Genomic DNA, 15,754 nt, shown 5'->3' on the forward strand with positions numbered 1-15,754 from the left:
GCTACAAGATGGGAGTTTCTTTCCATAGAGGCTCCCCTGAGAGCAGAAATTCCTTTCCAAGTGGGGGTAGACCCACCAAGGAAATGCTCCTTCCCTGGCGGCCTAGAATACTGCCCTCTAGAAAACAGGGGTAGTCTATCTGTTCCCTTCCGTGCTTTCTGCTGAGTTTATAAATGTTGATGCAGTGTTTAAGTTAGCCTCAGGAAGGCTGCATTTCCAAGGAAAACCAAACCGTAAATGTTTCTGGTGGTTTTATATTTCACTGTTTTGTGTAACTTTTGGGGAAAGCTGTTTATTTCCTATTTGTGACCCCTGGTCCCACAGCAGTTATGCTTTATTCCACACCATCTTGAAAACATATCTTGCAATAAAATTCTAAATTTTGGAATGATTTGATTAAATTGATTTGCCCAATTAAAATGCTCTTTTCACATTAGTTTCTTACTCTATCTTTGTAGTGCCATAGAGCTCAAAACTTGTGTAACAAGAAACATATGCGATCTAAAGGATAGCCCAGGAAACCTTCAGTATATATAGTGTGATAAAAATGGACATCAATTTCCAGCTGGACTTTATCCAGGTTTCACTATACAGATGGCTGTATATACTGCCCTTCAGATCCTTACGGGAGAAGATTTATAATGTCTTCCCTCTCCCTTCTTTAATAACTTGTTTCAGCGTCTAATGGTCATCACGATCGTGAAGTTTGTTTCTCATTTCTGACTAATCTCTCCACCTGGATGCTGACCATATTTCTTTGCCCTTTGACCGCAACAGAGGTGGGAAGCTGGCAGTTATTTTTACCCTTCTGTTTCTTTATCCCTTGAAAGTCAATGCTTCATCCATTGTATAAATCAGTGATAGTGATAAACTCAAATTTCCCAGACAAAAATGCATATCTGTTTCTTTTACCTGAGGCATACGTGATTTTATTTCAGAATTAAGAGGCTATTTACAAAGTAATACTAGCACCTGCTTCTCGAAAATTCAAATCATAATGTACATGAACTAAAAAAGTGAAGGTACACCCTCCCTCCCCACTATTGTGCTCTTCAACATAATCTTTGTTCCTAAATTACTTTCTTGCTTTCCAAGGCTTTTTCTATGTAACATGGGTGAGAAAGTAAGTAAATAAATATGAAAAATATTATGAGAAAAATAAAATAAAGAAGCATACTAATCATATGGCAATATAGTTTCCCTTGTGATTCTTTTCTCTCATTCTTTAAAAAAAGTTTTTTTTTTAACGTTTATTTACTTTTGAGAGACAGAGAGTGAGCAGAGGAGGAGCAGAGAGAGAGAGAGAGGGAGACACAGAATCTAAAGCAGGCTCCAGGCTCTGGCTGTCAGCACAGAGTCTGAAGCAGGGCTCCAACCCATGAACGGCAAGATCATGACCTGAGCCGAGGTCAGAGGCTTAACCAACTGAGCCACCCAAGCACCCCTCTTTTCTCTCATTCTTATTAGTGTTTTGGCTACCCACCATTAAAATACCAGAAGGAAACTTAGTCATACAGTTGTGCCTTATTTTAAACATTACACGTACACTTTAAAAATTATGTAAAATTGTTAAATTTTTTAATTAAAAAAATTGTAATGTTTATTTTTTATTTTATTTTTGAGAGAGAGAGAGAAAGAGAGAGAGTGGGCATGAGTAGGGGAGGGGCAGAGAGAGGGAGACACAGAATCTGAAGCAGGCTCCAGGCCCTGAGCTGTCAGCCCAGACAGAGCCCAGCGCGGGGCTTGAACTTGTGAACTGTGAGATCATGACCTGAGCTGAAGATGGACGCTTAATCAACGAGCCACCAATGGACGCTTGAGCCACCCAGGAGCCCCAATTAAATTGTTAAATTTAAAACGTGTGAAGATATTTCTACATCCCTAGAAAACTGTTTCAACGAAAGCTAAATATACACCCACCCAGCAAACACATGGGCATATAGCCAGTAGAAATGAGTGCTTACATCCACCAATGAGTGCTTACGTCTAACATATGTTAGAATGTTCATAGCATCATTATTTATAATGGCTCCAAATATAAGCAGAATAGATGAAAAAACAATCAAAGCAGAATAGATGAAAAAACCCAGTACAATCATTTAGAGCAATAAAGCACATTAAAAAAAAAAAAGATTGAGATTCTGGATAAAGTTGAACAAAAGCTAGACACAAAAGAGTACATATGTGTAATTTCATTTATATGAAGTTCAAAAGCAGTTAAAAAAAAAAAGATCTGTGCTGGTAGAGGCAGAAGTAATGGTCTACCTTTGTGGGATTACTGACTGGATAGGTATACAGAGGAATCTTCTAGAGTGTTGAACATATTCCATACCTTGACCTGAGTGGTGGTTACATGGTAGATATATATGTAAATATCAATTGAACTGTATACTTAATATTTGTATGCTTTACCTTATGTGATACTCCTCATTTTCCACCTGTTTTACCTGGTGCTCCCGAGCCTGGAGTTGCTGATATCTTCTAGGGAGGTGGCTCCCTCTTTGTTGCCCTACCTTTTCATGGCAAAGCCTTTTATGGGTGGCTGAGGTTAGGAGGTTTATTTTTATTGTTTGTTTTGCTCCATCATTTAGTACACTTCCAACCCTCTTTTACCTTCCAGGAATTTATATTTTAGCTAAAATTTTTTCAATATGATAAACATGACAATAGTATAAAAATAGATAAAAATGACTATATATATATATATTTATAAAGTTGGAGTTCACTTATAGTTATCATTACTTGAATATTCTCATTTCTGCTGTTTCTCAGTTATAACTAAGTACAGTTTTGTCTCCCAGTGGAAAATTTCATTCAGGTTATCTTCTGATATATGTGGATTTATAGCAATATCTTTTTCATAACTAAGGGAATTTGGGTATGGGCTTTCTCTTGGGGTGATGAGAATGCTCTCTAAGTATATAGTGGTGATGGCTGTACAATTCTGCCAAGAACTGCTGAATTGTATATTTTAAGGGTGAATTGTATGGTACGTATCCAAACAAAATTTAGCCAAAGGTTAAAAACATAAGTCACGAAACTCCCCTAAAATGTAGAAAGAACAGGACATTGAAAAGTTGGTAGAAAAGATAAAAGATATAGAGAACCAATCTAGGAGGTCTAAGAACGATATTTGAAGTTTCAGAAAGAAAGAGACAGCAGAGTATAAGAAAGTAGCAAAGGAAGAATGAGACTTTCCCAGATGTGAAGAAAGTCAAACTGAATAGGCCTCCTGAGAAGAAAGTGGAAAGAATAAAAGACTTCTAAAGTAGACATAATCACTGTGAGTTCTTAGAGTACAAGAGAATAAGAGCCTGGGGGCCCCCAAATGGAAAAAAGAATCTCACCTACAAAGGAACAGGAATGAGATTGGCACACATTCTTTATTAGCAACCATGAAAACCAGGATGTAGTGAACAGCACATTATTGGCAACCTAGAATTGCAGACCCAGACAAACTATTATGAAACCCTGAGGGCAAGAAAATGCCTTTTCAGGGACACAAAAACTCTGCTTTCTTCAAAGTTTCCTTTCTGAGGAAGTTACTTGAGGATGTCCAGCAAAACAAGGCAGTATACCAAGAAAGAAAAATCAAGGATTTAATGAAACAGTTCCAACAGAGGAGAGCAATAAAAGCAGTTCCAGGCTGCTGGCTGTGCAGAAAGGCCTAGAAAACCGTCTGCCCATGTTGGAATGGGACCATGAAGGGTTTGACAGTATTCAGGAAGGAAAAAAAAACCCCACAGACTCCAAAGGTAAGAGAGTGTATTTGAGGTTAGAAAATGTTAAAGCTTCGGTGAAGGCAGATAACGCCTTATCAGAACAGAGAGACACAGAGAGAGAGAGGAAGGAAGGAGGGGAGGGAGGGAGGAGGGAGGGAGGGGAAAAGGAAGAATGGAAGAAAAAAATATGCCATAGAGCATTTTAGGAGCAGAGTATTATATGCATAAGGAAATGTAATCATAGCACATAATTTGGCTCTGTCATTAGTAGTTATATAGTTTATAATGATGTAAGCACTATCGATTGATTTTGAACTTTTCTAAAGAAACCATAGAAAGAGCACATAAGACTATGTTATGGCTGCAGAAAAAAATATAAATGCCAGTCATCGTGACAAGGTACAAATATAAGTATTGGTGGTTTGAAAGATGAAAAGGGGAAATAAGTAAAGGGAAGTGTAAGGGGGGGGGTTGACTAATGTCCTCTTTTTAGAACATGGAAAGCTGGAGGCTACCATCTGTAGTTGACAGAACAAAAAAGAAAGTTTTAGTATATAATGTAGGTTACAAAAATAACCAACAGATGGGGGCAAAATGTTTGAAATCTTTTGTCTACATATAGACTATCTTACAGTCTCTTTGTTGTGTGTTTCTATCCCTTTTTATTTTTTTCTGGCATTCTGATGGAGTAAGGAAGGGATATAAACCTATTTGTTCAGTCTACTCTCTGAGCCTTTTGTATGTTATTTACAAATCTCCTAAACCATCTTTCACGCACAAGATTCAGGCTGTCTTATGTTAACTGTTGAATTTTTCTCTGATGGTCCTGCCTACTGACCTCTGGTTTCATTTTAGTAGAGCTGTTACCTTTATGTATTGTTGTGGGTGTTTTTGCTATAATGTGTATACATTCCTGGAAAAGTTGTTTTGCAGAATCACATACTAGGAATCAGGATTCATGATAAAAAAAAAATACCATTAGCAGAGGCCCATTCAAAAGTCTTTGCAAATTAATAATCCGAGCACTGACCAAACCAGTAGGAATCTTGATAAAATACTAGCATAGATAAAAAGATATGCTAAATTTCTATACAAAGAGAAATGTTACAGCATATACAGGACTCTATGTGAACCAGAGTTGAAGGTAGCTTACTGGAAGGGGATGTAAAGAGGAGGAGAGGCTGTTTAGTTGTGCCGAAGATGAGGAGAACAGGAAGCACTTCCAAGGCAGGGGCACATGGCCAGGCAGAGCCCAGAGAAGGAGCTAGAAATGCGTGCACACTGGGTATCATGGCTCGTTTCGTCTTATGGCTTGCAGTGTTCAGCTGCTGCTATTAGGTGGCACAACATGTTAAAATAATGAGAAAAAATGACAAATGAACAGATGTGACTTTTGTGTAATGCTGAAATTATTCCGTTTGCCAATTGTGTGTGAACAATTAAGTTTTAGCAGGACATACTGTATCTAAATATTTTAATGTACTGTGCCTTTATTATACTAGAAAAATGACTGAAGAAGAGGGAAATGTTATGCTGATTTCTGGGAATGCAAGACTTAAAACACAAAAGTTTGTTTATTCAAATTTCACACCCTGGGTTTTCACGAAAACGATGAATAAAAAAACATGCAATGACAGTATTATTATTTCTCATACCAAGAGGTTTTTTAAAAATTTACTAGTTAATATGCTGTTTTAGACAAAATTTCTGATGGTAGTTGCTTTCTACCATTAAGACGCAGTTCTATGATTAAATCAAACCCAGCACTGACAGAATAAGATGTGCAGGAAAGATTTACCTGACTTGCATCTAAGTTCGGCCCCGTTGCCGCCTTCTTGTCCAGTGGAGAGAATCTGGTGTTCAGGAGTTTCATCCACAGTACCGATGAATGGCAGGAATGCAGTCTGAGACCCTGGAGAATGTTAAAACACTTGAAGGACTGCTATAGGCAAAAGTTGGAGCTAGAGGCTCTGAAGGAGTGAAACTTCAACAGGCATTTTGTTTCGTTTTTCTTACAATCTCTAGTCCTTTATGAGATGGGGCTCTGGGTCTAGGTCAAGGCAACCACCCTAGTAAAAATGATGCCAAACATTTTCTTCTGATGCCTTGTCTTCCAGGTTTGTTTGTTTGTTTGTTGCCCCTCCAGTTCTCCATAGGTTTTTATTTCATGTAACAGCCAGCTTTTATCTTCATGAATATTGTCATGAACCCACTGAAACCAGTGATAAGGTTTTAGCTCCAGTCATAACAGATTTCTCCTCCGACTTTCTGTATACACGCGCACCATTAGAAATTTTGCCTTTTTGCTTCTTCGATTGTTACGTCCTCAGTCTTGGAGAGGCACCCTGTTTTGAGCTCACCAATACTTACTGGTGTAACTTTATTTGAGAACTTATTTATGGGGCATTGCAGAATCACAGGATAAACTCTACTAGCAATATGGCCTTGGCCAGATGGCTTAACATCTGCGTCTTTACTTGTACAATGTAGGTAATAGTTTCAAATTTGCTGTTGTCACCATGTTGTTTTAAGAATCACAAAGGCTTAGGAAAGCTCGCTGTCAACTCTGAAGTTCTGCCCAGTGCAAGGCAGTAGTATTACTGATGACATTCTTCTCATGATTTCCCCATTGATAAATTATTGTTTCTCCAGGGAGAGTCACTCCGGGGCAGCTCCTGTCCTATATTCATCTCTTCAAGAACAACCTCAAAGCTTTAGTGAGTCACTGTGGGCTCCTACAGCTTGGGCTGGCCACAGTTCAAACTCTGAAACACCCACAGACTGCCAAATGGGACAACTTTCTGGCTTTTGAAAGACTCCTTCTCCAGGTATGTTGCTATGGGAGTTTCTTGGGATATTAGTAGTTAAAACGTTCACTTCTGGGGGAAAACTTGGATATTTATTGTAGTCTTAATAATAAGTCATATTGTTGACATATGCTCTATATCATATTCTCTAAGAACCTCCAAATTAAAATTTTACTGGGAATTTTCCATACCTTTTTTTTTTTTTTTTTTTTTGATAGTGACCTCTTTGGCTTTTCACTCAATATCAAGAATGTCTTTTGAGCATTTGACTAACCTTTAGGAACCTCTTTTCAATTTCATGCCATTTGGACCTTTCTTGATCTCCATGGCATCTTTATTCAATCCTTGCTACTTTTCTTTTAGAATATTGCTACTATTTACATTTCTTCTGACACTAATCCTCAGATAACATCTAGCATGTGGTTTAAAATGATGCTTAGTAAAAGATGAAGGAAGGCAAACTACATTTGTGAATGTGGTGAATTTGAAGCGATTTGTATTGGGTCAGGACCTTTTCATGATTGATGAAATATTTTCATGGAAAACTTAAAAAGTTATAAAGCATTTCAAACTTAAATAAAGTAATATGACATATCCACATATTCTCCACATAGACTCAGTATAATCTACCATTTTATGTTTACTTTATATCCTTTTTCATTAAAGAAATAAAACTAGAAATAAAGTTGAAACATTTCTAATACTATACCCTTCCTGGCTCTGATTCTCCTTTTTGTTTTCCCAGAGGTATTCACAAACTCAATTCCTTGTTTTTATATTTTTATTAAATAATTATTTATCCATAAATATTACAGAGTATTGGGCTCTGGGTTTTACTTTTTATGTAAGTAATATTGTATTATAAATATTCCTAAACAACTTGTGTTTTCCTCTCAACATCCTATTTTTAAGATAGTTCAAGCTGACATGTATTGATCTAGTTCATTTAAACTATACCATACTATTTGATTGTATGACTATACAACACTTTATTTATCCAATTCATATTTATCCAATTCAAATATTCCATATTTGTGTGTGTGTGTGTGTGTGTGTGTGTGTGTGTGTGTGTGTGTGTGTATGGAGAGGGACAGAGAGAGTGAGAGGAAATTCAGTGGGGAGAGAGAGAGAGAGAGAGAGAGAGAGAGAGCAGAAATAGAGAAAAAAGAATATGGTGAATCTCCCAGGACATGTTTTTTGGTGTACATGTGAAAGAGTTTTTGTAGGATACATACCTTGGAAAGGATGTTAGATTGTTGACCATGCATATTGTTGAGTTCACTGAATATCCCAAAAGTGATCACCAAAGAGTTTGAACTAGTTGACCCTTGCACTAGGCATGGATGACATTTTGTTCCCTTACATAGTGTCAGTACTCAGTTTTATCAAATTAGAACTTTTTTTAAATAGTGGAGTCAGTGCTATTTCTTTATGTAAGTTTGCAATTCTCTGACTCCTGATGAGGTTGGACATCTTGTATAATATTTATTGGTTTTTCAATCTTCCTTTTCTGTCAATTACTCATTCTTTTTTGTTTTTTTGTTTGTTTATTTATTTTGAGAGAGAGAGAGAGAGAGAGAGAGAGTGCGCAAAGGAGGGCAGAGAAAGAGGGAGAGAGAATCCCAAGCAGGCTCTGTGCTGCCAGCCCAGAGCTCAGTGTGGGGCTTGATCTCATGAAATGTGAGATCAGGGGCGCCTGGGTGGCGCAGTCGGTTAAGCGTCCGACTTCAGCCAGGTCACGATCTCGCGGTCCGTGAGTTCGAGCCCCGCGTCAGGCTCTTGGGCTGATGGCTCAGAGCCTGGAGCCTGTTTCCGATTCTGTGTCTCCCTCTCTCTCTGCCCCTCCCCGTTCATGCTCTGTCTCTCTCTGTCCCAAAAATAAACGTTGAAAAAAAAAATTAAAAAAGAAAGAAATGTGAGATCATGACCTGCCAATATCAAGAGTCAAACGCCCAACTGAGTGAGCCACCCAGTCACCCCTCAATTGCCCATTCTTATATTGTGCCCATTTTTATCTATTGGGTAACAGAAAAACTGTCTCATATCATGCAAATACTTCTCCAAGGATGTGGTTTGTCTTTTAACTTTAATTCCAGTATATTGTACAGAAGTCTAAAATTTTAATGTAATCTAGCTGGTTAATATTATCCTTTATGATTTGTGCTTATTTATGTTTTATATTAGAAACCTATTTATACCCCTAATTTCTAAACATGTTGTTCTATATTTTCCACTAAAAATTTACTTTTGACATGTGAAATTTTAATGCACATGGAATTTATTTTTGTTTATGGTATCATTCAGATCTTTCTTTTCTTGTTTTGAGAGAGAGAGGGCACAAGTGAGCGAGGGGCAGAGAGAGAGAGAGGGAGAGAGAGCAGTGGGACTTATCCGGGACTCATGTTTACCCGAAGTGGGGGCACGAGCTCACCCAAAGCAGGGCTCGTGGTCACCCATAGTGGGACTCAAACTCATGAGCTGTGAGATCATGACCTGAGCTGAAGTCAGATGCTTAACGACTGAGCCACCCAGGCGCCCCTAACTTTCCTTTCTTCCATATGGATAGTCTAGTCTCCCCACATTATTTATGAAATACTCCAAGCACCATAAATTATTTATCTAAGAGTCATTTTCCTCTTTCTCGTGTTGGCAAAGCATCAGTTTTGTTCCAGTGTCTGCTCTTTTCTCACATGATTCAGGCAAATCCTGATTGGTCTCAGAATACATTGGCATTTTCATTTCCTTACCTGATGATTAGTTTAGCAGCTCAAGCCAAAGATAGGCGAAGAGTAGTCTGCTGGAAGTGTTTCTAGGAAAGGTTTTCTTTTGCCCTGACAGAAGATACATAATTAGGAAACAATTTCCTTTTTCTGCCTCTTGATGTATGTTTGTGACATGAGCAGTTTTGATAATGAAGGGAGCTCACTGAGATCCGAGGAAGACAGAGTCTGGATCTTTGATGACTTTGAACCTTAGCTCAAATATCTTGTTTTGTGATATAATTATTCTTCTCATTGTTTGAGTCATTTAAAAAATGTTGGTTTTCTGTTATTTGGAGCCAAAAGATATTCATCCCTTTCCTACTAATATATGATATGCTAAGACGCCACATAAAAGTGAGCATGTTTCTTACTTTCTAGTCCGTTCCAGGTTAGTCATTTTATCCATCACAGAATTAATACTACAATGTTTTAAAATCAGTATGTCCAGTTTTATGCTTTTCTTTATAAAAGAGAATTACAAGATTTATTTGTGGGTATTTTAAAGATTTTAATACCATTGTGAGTTGAATTTCTTAAGGTTCAATTTTCTAATTGTTTGTTGCTGGCACACAGGAATACTCTTGACTCTTGCCTGGTGATCACATGTCCAAAAACTTTGCTTTTGCATTATATTTGTTTCTTCCTTTCTACACTGGACACCATTTCTTTCTTAGTGCACTGACCAGATATGAGGACACTGCTCAATAGAGGCAGTGAAAAGAGGTATCTTCGTCTTATTCCTGAGTTTAAAGAAAATGTTCTAAAATTTTACCATTAAATATTATGTTTGCTGAGGTTTTTTGTTTTGTTTTTTGTTTTTTTACTTTTTAAAAAATCAGGCTAAGAATGTTCCTTCCTAAACCTAGTTTGCTACGATGCTGTTTTGTTGCTGTTGTTTTTATCGTATGTGAGTGTTGGATTTGATTTAATACAGATTATGAATTTTTTAGATGACTATGTAGGGTTTTCTCACCCTTAATTGTTAACGTGATGACTTGTAGTCATAATTTTTTAATGTTAAAGAATCACTACTGTGTTCCTGGATAAGTTCAACTTGGTCCTGCCCCACTGCTGGATTTAGTTTGCGAATACTTTACTTAGCTATTTGCACTTATGCTCCTAGGTGAGATTAGCATATGATTTTTCTTTATTGTGGTGCCATTGTCTGGTTTTAAAACAAAGGTTATGGTACTTTTTTAAAAATCAGGATGAGTTTCATTTTTATATTTTCTGGAGCTATTTGTATAAGAAAGGAATAATCAGTTGCTCAACAGGGAGATATCGCTAAAGAACCACCTCCCCATAGCTTTGTTGTTGTTAGATTTAGATTTTTATTTCTGATTTAATCACTTAAATATTTCTAGATCTATTTAATTTCCTGTTTCTTCTTGAGACTTTGGTAGTTGATATTAGCTTAAGTTGGCTATTCATTTGTATTTTCAAATTTATTGGCAGAAATTGATTCATAGACTTCTCTTAAGTATTTAAATCTCCTTTGAATATATAGTTATATTACATTTTTAAATGCCTAGTATTTTATTTTTATTTATTTATTTTTATTTTGCTCACTTTGTTTTTTATTTTAGTGTTAGTGGAATTTTATTAATCATTCTAAAGATCCAGCTATCTGTATCTGCATCTGTCTATCTCATGTATACTCATACCTATAGCTATCTATTAAAGGCCATGAGTTCATACTAACCACAATTCTGATCTAATACCACAGGGTTATTGTAGCTTTTTCCCTTTCCTTATTTGTAACTTCCCTCTCTGACCATGAAGAACCTGTCTCCCCTTACCCTCAACATATTGAATGACATGATAAATTCCCCCCATATGTAACCAATCTCCCATTAGAGTCGCCGCGCCTCTCACGCCCTCCTCACCTCACCTGGGCTCTGTCTTCCTGCTGCAGGCCATGGCCAAGTCCACATAGATGTTCTCTTTCGCCTCCCACACAGGCGGTCCTCCTGAAGCTGCCACGTGCATGCCCTTCTCGCCTCGCTGGAGCTCTGACATCTTGCCCTGTGCTCCCCCTGCCTCGCCCTCGTGCATGGGTGCCCTCCTCACTCCTCTCAGGCTCCGGGACCCACCAGCAGACCCCACTGCTGCCCCCACGGCAAAGACGCCTCCTCATTCTGCAGGCTCTGACCCCAGCCAGAATATTGCCTTTGCCACTCCCCTGTTCAGATGATCTCACCTCCCTGCTCAGGCTCTGACACGGTCTTTGGAGACTGCTCTTCTCCAACTTCCAGGGAGTGCTTTTTCTCACCTCCTTTGGTTCTAACAACCCTGTAGACTTGTTACTTCCCCCCTGGATCCCTGTGTAGTCCTTTAGGCTCTGATAACCTGCTCCAGGCCACTGCTCCAACTCCTTCCCTCCCCACTGCCCTGCCACACAGCTTCCTCACCCTCTGCTGCCCACTCCTTATGTCCTCTAAGGTGATTCTCTAGCTCCAAAGTCTAGCAAAAGTGTTTTAACACAAGGCAGAGCAGTTTTCTCCCAGGAATGATCATCTTTCAACTCACTAGAAGTTTCTGAAGAAACTTGATCCAGTATTAATGCTAAGCCATCTTATATTTGTAATTAAGCTTTAGAATCCTGTTCCATATTAGACTGCCTCAGATGTGACCACAGGACTTGGTGTGGTTCTTGCAGCAAGTGGAAAGGAATAAAAACACTGGGGAAAAGAAGTAAGCGTTTAAAATGCAAAAACCCTACTTCTTATCATAATTGCACGTTACCCGGCTAGCACTGTGTTCTCCATCATTTCTGGATCCTTGCATGTTAGTGTTGTAGCAGAGGCAAACTTGTAGACTGGCCGTCATAATTGCTCTTTGTATATGGACATGCTTATTTTATATAGTATACATTTACCCATTAGTGTAACAAGTCCTAATATACGGTGAGCTATCCCTTTTACAGACGTTAGTTTGATAGTAGAGCATCTAAGTTTATTTTGAGGACGAAGGCAACTTCTAGCATTTCCCAAAGAGCTTGAGAGCCACTTAGATGCAAATCTCAGTCAGCACGGAGAGTTGTTTATTTCTTTGGAGACTCATTTCCACCACTTTCTACCAGGCCTTTGTCACCGGGACCTCAATGTTGACTTTATGGCCTAAGTAACATTATGGACAATCTTGGTTAAGAAAAAGAAATTGGTCCTGGAAATCTATACTTAAGTACAGGTTACTGCATTTCCTCTACACCACCATCTTTTGGTTCAGTGGTTTAGGCGATTTTATGACAAATCAGCAACAGATCTGAGTACAATTCATAAGACTTATGTTTGGCTGAGGCTTCTGAAAATGACAGAAAGATCATGTCGTGGGCTCAAGAGAGAAACTTTTTTGAGTGTTGTTGGGGAAAAAATCTAATATTTATTAGCAGTGAATATGCTTTTAAAGACCAGAGGAGATAAAATAGCTTCTCAACTCCTTTTCCTCTCCCTTATCTCCAAGGTCCAATATCACAGTCTGTGTTTTAGGTGTTTGGTACACGTGTGCACATTGCCAAATAATTGTTTCTGTTTCAAGTTTCAAATGTAGGAAAGAGCAGATTTAATCTGAACTTGGATACATTTGTGATTCTATTCATGAATGTATTCACTTGTAAGAGTAGCTTTGCTTTATTTATTTATTTATTTATTTATTTATAATATGAAATTTATTGTCAAATTGGTTTCCATACAACACCCAGTGCTCATCCCAACAGGTGCTCTCCTCAATAAATCAAAGTACAGATTTACCTATTTTGGATAGTCGTCTACGAAGAATTCTCTTTTTAGAGTGGAGCAAGAGAGCTTGATTTCGTCACCTCATCTAATTAAGATCAAATTGCCTACCTCATAGTGTTTGCTATTGTTAGGATTGAATGCAATTATGTATGTACATCACTAAGTACAGTGCTTGATATTTAGTAAACACTCAATAAATAGTAGTTATTTATTCTTTCAGCTGAACCACAAATATTACAAATGCCAATTTATTTTATAAGAGCAATGCCTTCAACATACTCTTGCCTAGACTTTGTTTTTCTAACTTAAAGTTTGTTAAGGAAAAATGAAGTTGTTCCTTAGGACAATGTTACTGCCTTTTTGTATTTACTGTTTGATAATATTTAACAACATTTTTCTTTAAAGCTAGATGTAAATCCCAGTGTTTCTAATCTGCATGTCTGATGTTTTTGTGCTAATTGTCACAAAGAAAAACTTTATTGACCATAATTTACTGTGGTTATGAAACAGTAGCAAGCTCTGTGGTAGAAGAGGCAGCTGTGTTTATATTTCCTAAAATAATATACTTTATACATATGTGTTACCCATCTCCAGTTATTTCTTTGGGCAGAATTTACATTTCTAAATTAAAATATCACACTTGGAAAGGGATTTTGAAATCAAATAAAATGAGTTACGAAGCCACTCAAGATAACCCAGGTACATGTTGCTTTAGTCTTAAATTTCACTTGCCTTTGCAGTGAAAAGTAGCTATACCATTTTACTAGTTGTCAAACCAGTTTTTTTATGGGTAGAGTGAACTCCTTTTATGAGATACTAAATTTCATAATATCTCTTCTGTAACAAATCACATTTCCCTTAGCTAAAGAGTATGCCTGCTTGTGCTGTAACAAACTGGGGGTTCACCTTCCCAGTCCTCTAGAGCTTCTGTGAGGTCCCCAGCCATGTGGCGCGGCTTGGAAGTAATGCCTCATTTCAGTTCCATGCCTGACCACACTGACACCCTGGGAGGTCCCGTTTTGTTGTGACTTGTCACTTGCAAAAGTGCTGGTCACATCATTTGGATAAAGAGTGAGGTATGAGGCAGAAAAAGATGATTCCCAAAGCAGTCCTGAGTGTCGTTTACACATTAAGGAGATTTTTCATAGGATTTTTCCTGAGAAGGAAAACTGTGGAGCATGTTTAAAAGAAAACCTCTTATTTCTTTTATACTCGCCTCTCAACAGTTCTGACACCAAACGTGTAGGACTCCCTACACCAACCAATCCTCCAACTCTAAACACCAACTGGGTGATCTACAGTTCAATCATGACACTAACTAAATGGAGCTAGTGCAGACCCCACAGGTTGTAGGCACAGTCCCACAAGACTCCCCCCTTCCCCCCACTTTAGACATCAATTGCAAGTCTGGGCTTCTCATACTTCTGACCAACCGGTTAGATATCAGGTCACCCATAACCCCTTTCTCGGGCTTAATATTTGGTATAATGGCACACAAAACTCAGGGAAACATTTATTTAACTTGATCAGTTTATTATAAAGGGTATTACAAAGTATATAGGTGAACACTCAGATTAAGAGGTACATAGGGTGAGGTCTGGAAGGGTCTTGAGTGCAGGAGCTTTTGTCCCCATGTGGATGGGATGTGCCACCCTCCCAGCACATGGATGTGTTTACCAAACCAAAAGCTCACTGAACTGTATACTTGAAGTATTTTTATGGAGGCTTCATCATGTAGGCATGATTGATTATTAACTCAGTCTCTAGCCCCTCCCCCTCCCTGGAGAAGAGTGGGTAAGGCTGGAAGTTCCAAGCTTCTACTCATAGCTTGGTCTTTCTGGTGACCAGTCCTCAGGAACTATTCAGGAATCCACTAAGAGTTACCTCATGAGAACAAAAGATGCTCCTATCACCCAGGAAATTGCAAGGGATTTAGGAGTTCTGTGTACCAGGAACCAGGGTCAAAGACCAAATATTAGAACAAATGATGATTCTAGAATTTCTATCGCTCAGGAAAATATAAGGATTTTAGAAGCTGTGTGCCAGGAACTAGGGGCAGAGACTAAATATATAGTTCTTATTATGTCACAGTGTTTTTTACAGTATTACATCAAAATAACTGCAAAGGCAAGTATTAGAGAGCAACAACTTTCCCCCATTCCAGATTTCCATGAGGTGGGTCTTTGTAGGCATGCTCTTAGTCTGTCTCTGACCCTTTACATCCTCCTGTCTTGAAAAGAGGACTGTCTTTTCTAGTTGGCAAATTTGGGATGATTGAATGGGCTCAACTCTGCCTTTTCTCCTCTCGAGAGGTGCTCTGTCTGTGGAGAGGACTGTGGTACTTAGCAGTTTCAGCACCAGAATCTGCCTTCTTCTTTCTCCACTCTTCTTACTCCTTAGAGCAAGCTGGCAGCAGGGAGTAGGTGCTCTGCCCTGTGTCTCCATGGGAGGGCTCCCTGGTCAGAGCTTGCCCCTGACCCGGTGGAAAAGTCTGTCTGATTCTGGAGCTCCATAGGAACAAGCCACTTGGCTGACAGACCTAATATTCTATCACCCAGACTGGCCTTTATCACTAAAAAAAGGGATGTTTCGACTCATGCCTTTACTAAGGTCTGCTTTATTTCTCAACTTGTTCAGAAGAGAGGTGTGGTTTTTTGTTTGTTTGTTTGTTTGTTTGTTTGTTTGTTTTTGGTGGCCCCTTTGGAGAGCCCTACAGTAATCAGCAG

General features: G+C 38.4%; 1 protein-coding gene across 2 annotated transcripts in view; it reads left to right on the plus strand.

Annotated features, from left to right (window-relative positions):
• Window positions 1-15,754, plus strand: part of SCFD2 (sec1 family domain containing 2) — a 406,751-nt gene that overhangs the window by 71,603 nt on the left and 319,394 nt on the right. For both annotated transcript variants that reach the window (XM_043572669.1, XM_043572670.1), the window contains exon 4: window positions 6,375-6,550. In XM_043572669.1, the coding sequence (XP_043428604.1) occupies window positions 6,375-6,550 (176 nt within the window). The remainder of the gene's footprint in view (window positions 1-6,374; window positions 6,551-15,754) is intronic.

The sequence above is a fragment of the Prionailurus bengalensis genome, chromosome B1, assembly GCF_016509475.1.
Source record: "Prionailurus bengalensis isolate Pbe53 chromosome B1, Fcat_Pben_1.1_paternal_pri, whole genome shotgun sequence".
NCBI classification, from domain to species: domain Eukaryota; kingdom Metazoa; phylum Chordata; class Mammalia; order Carnivora; family Felidae; genus Prionailurus; species Prionailurus bengalensis.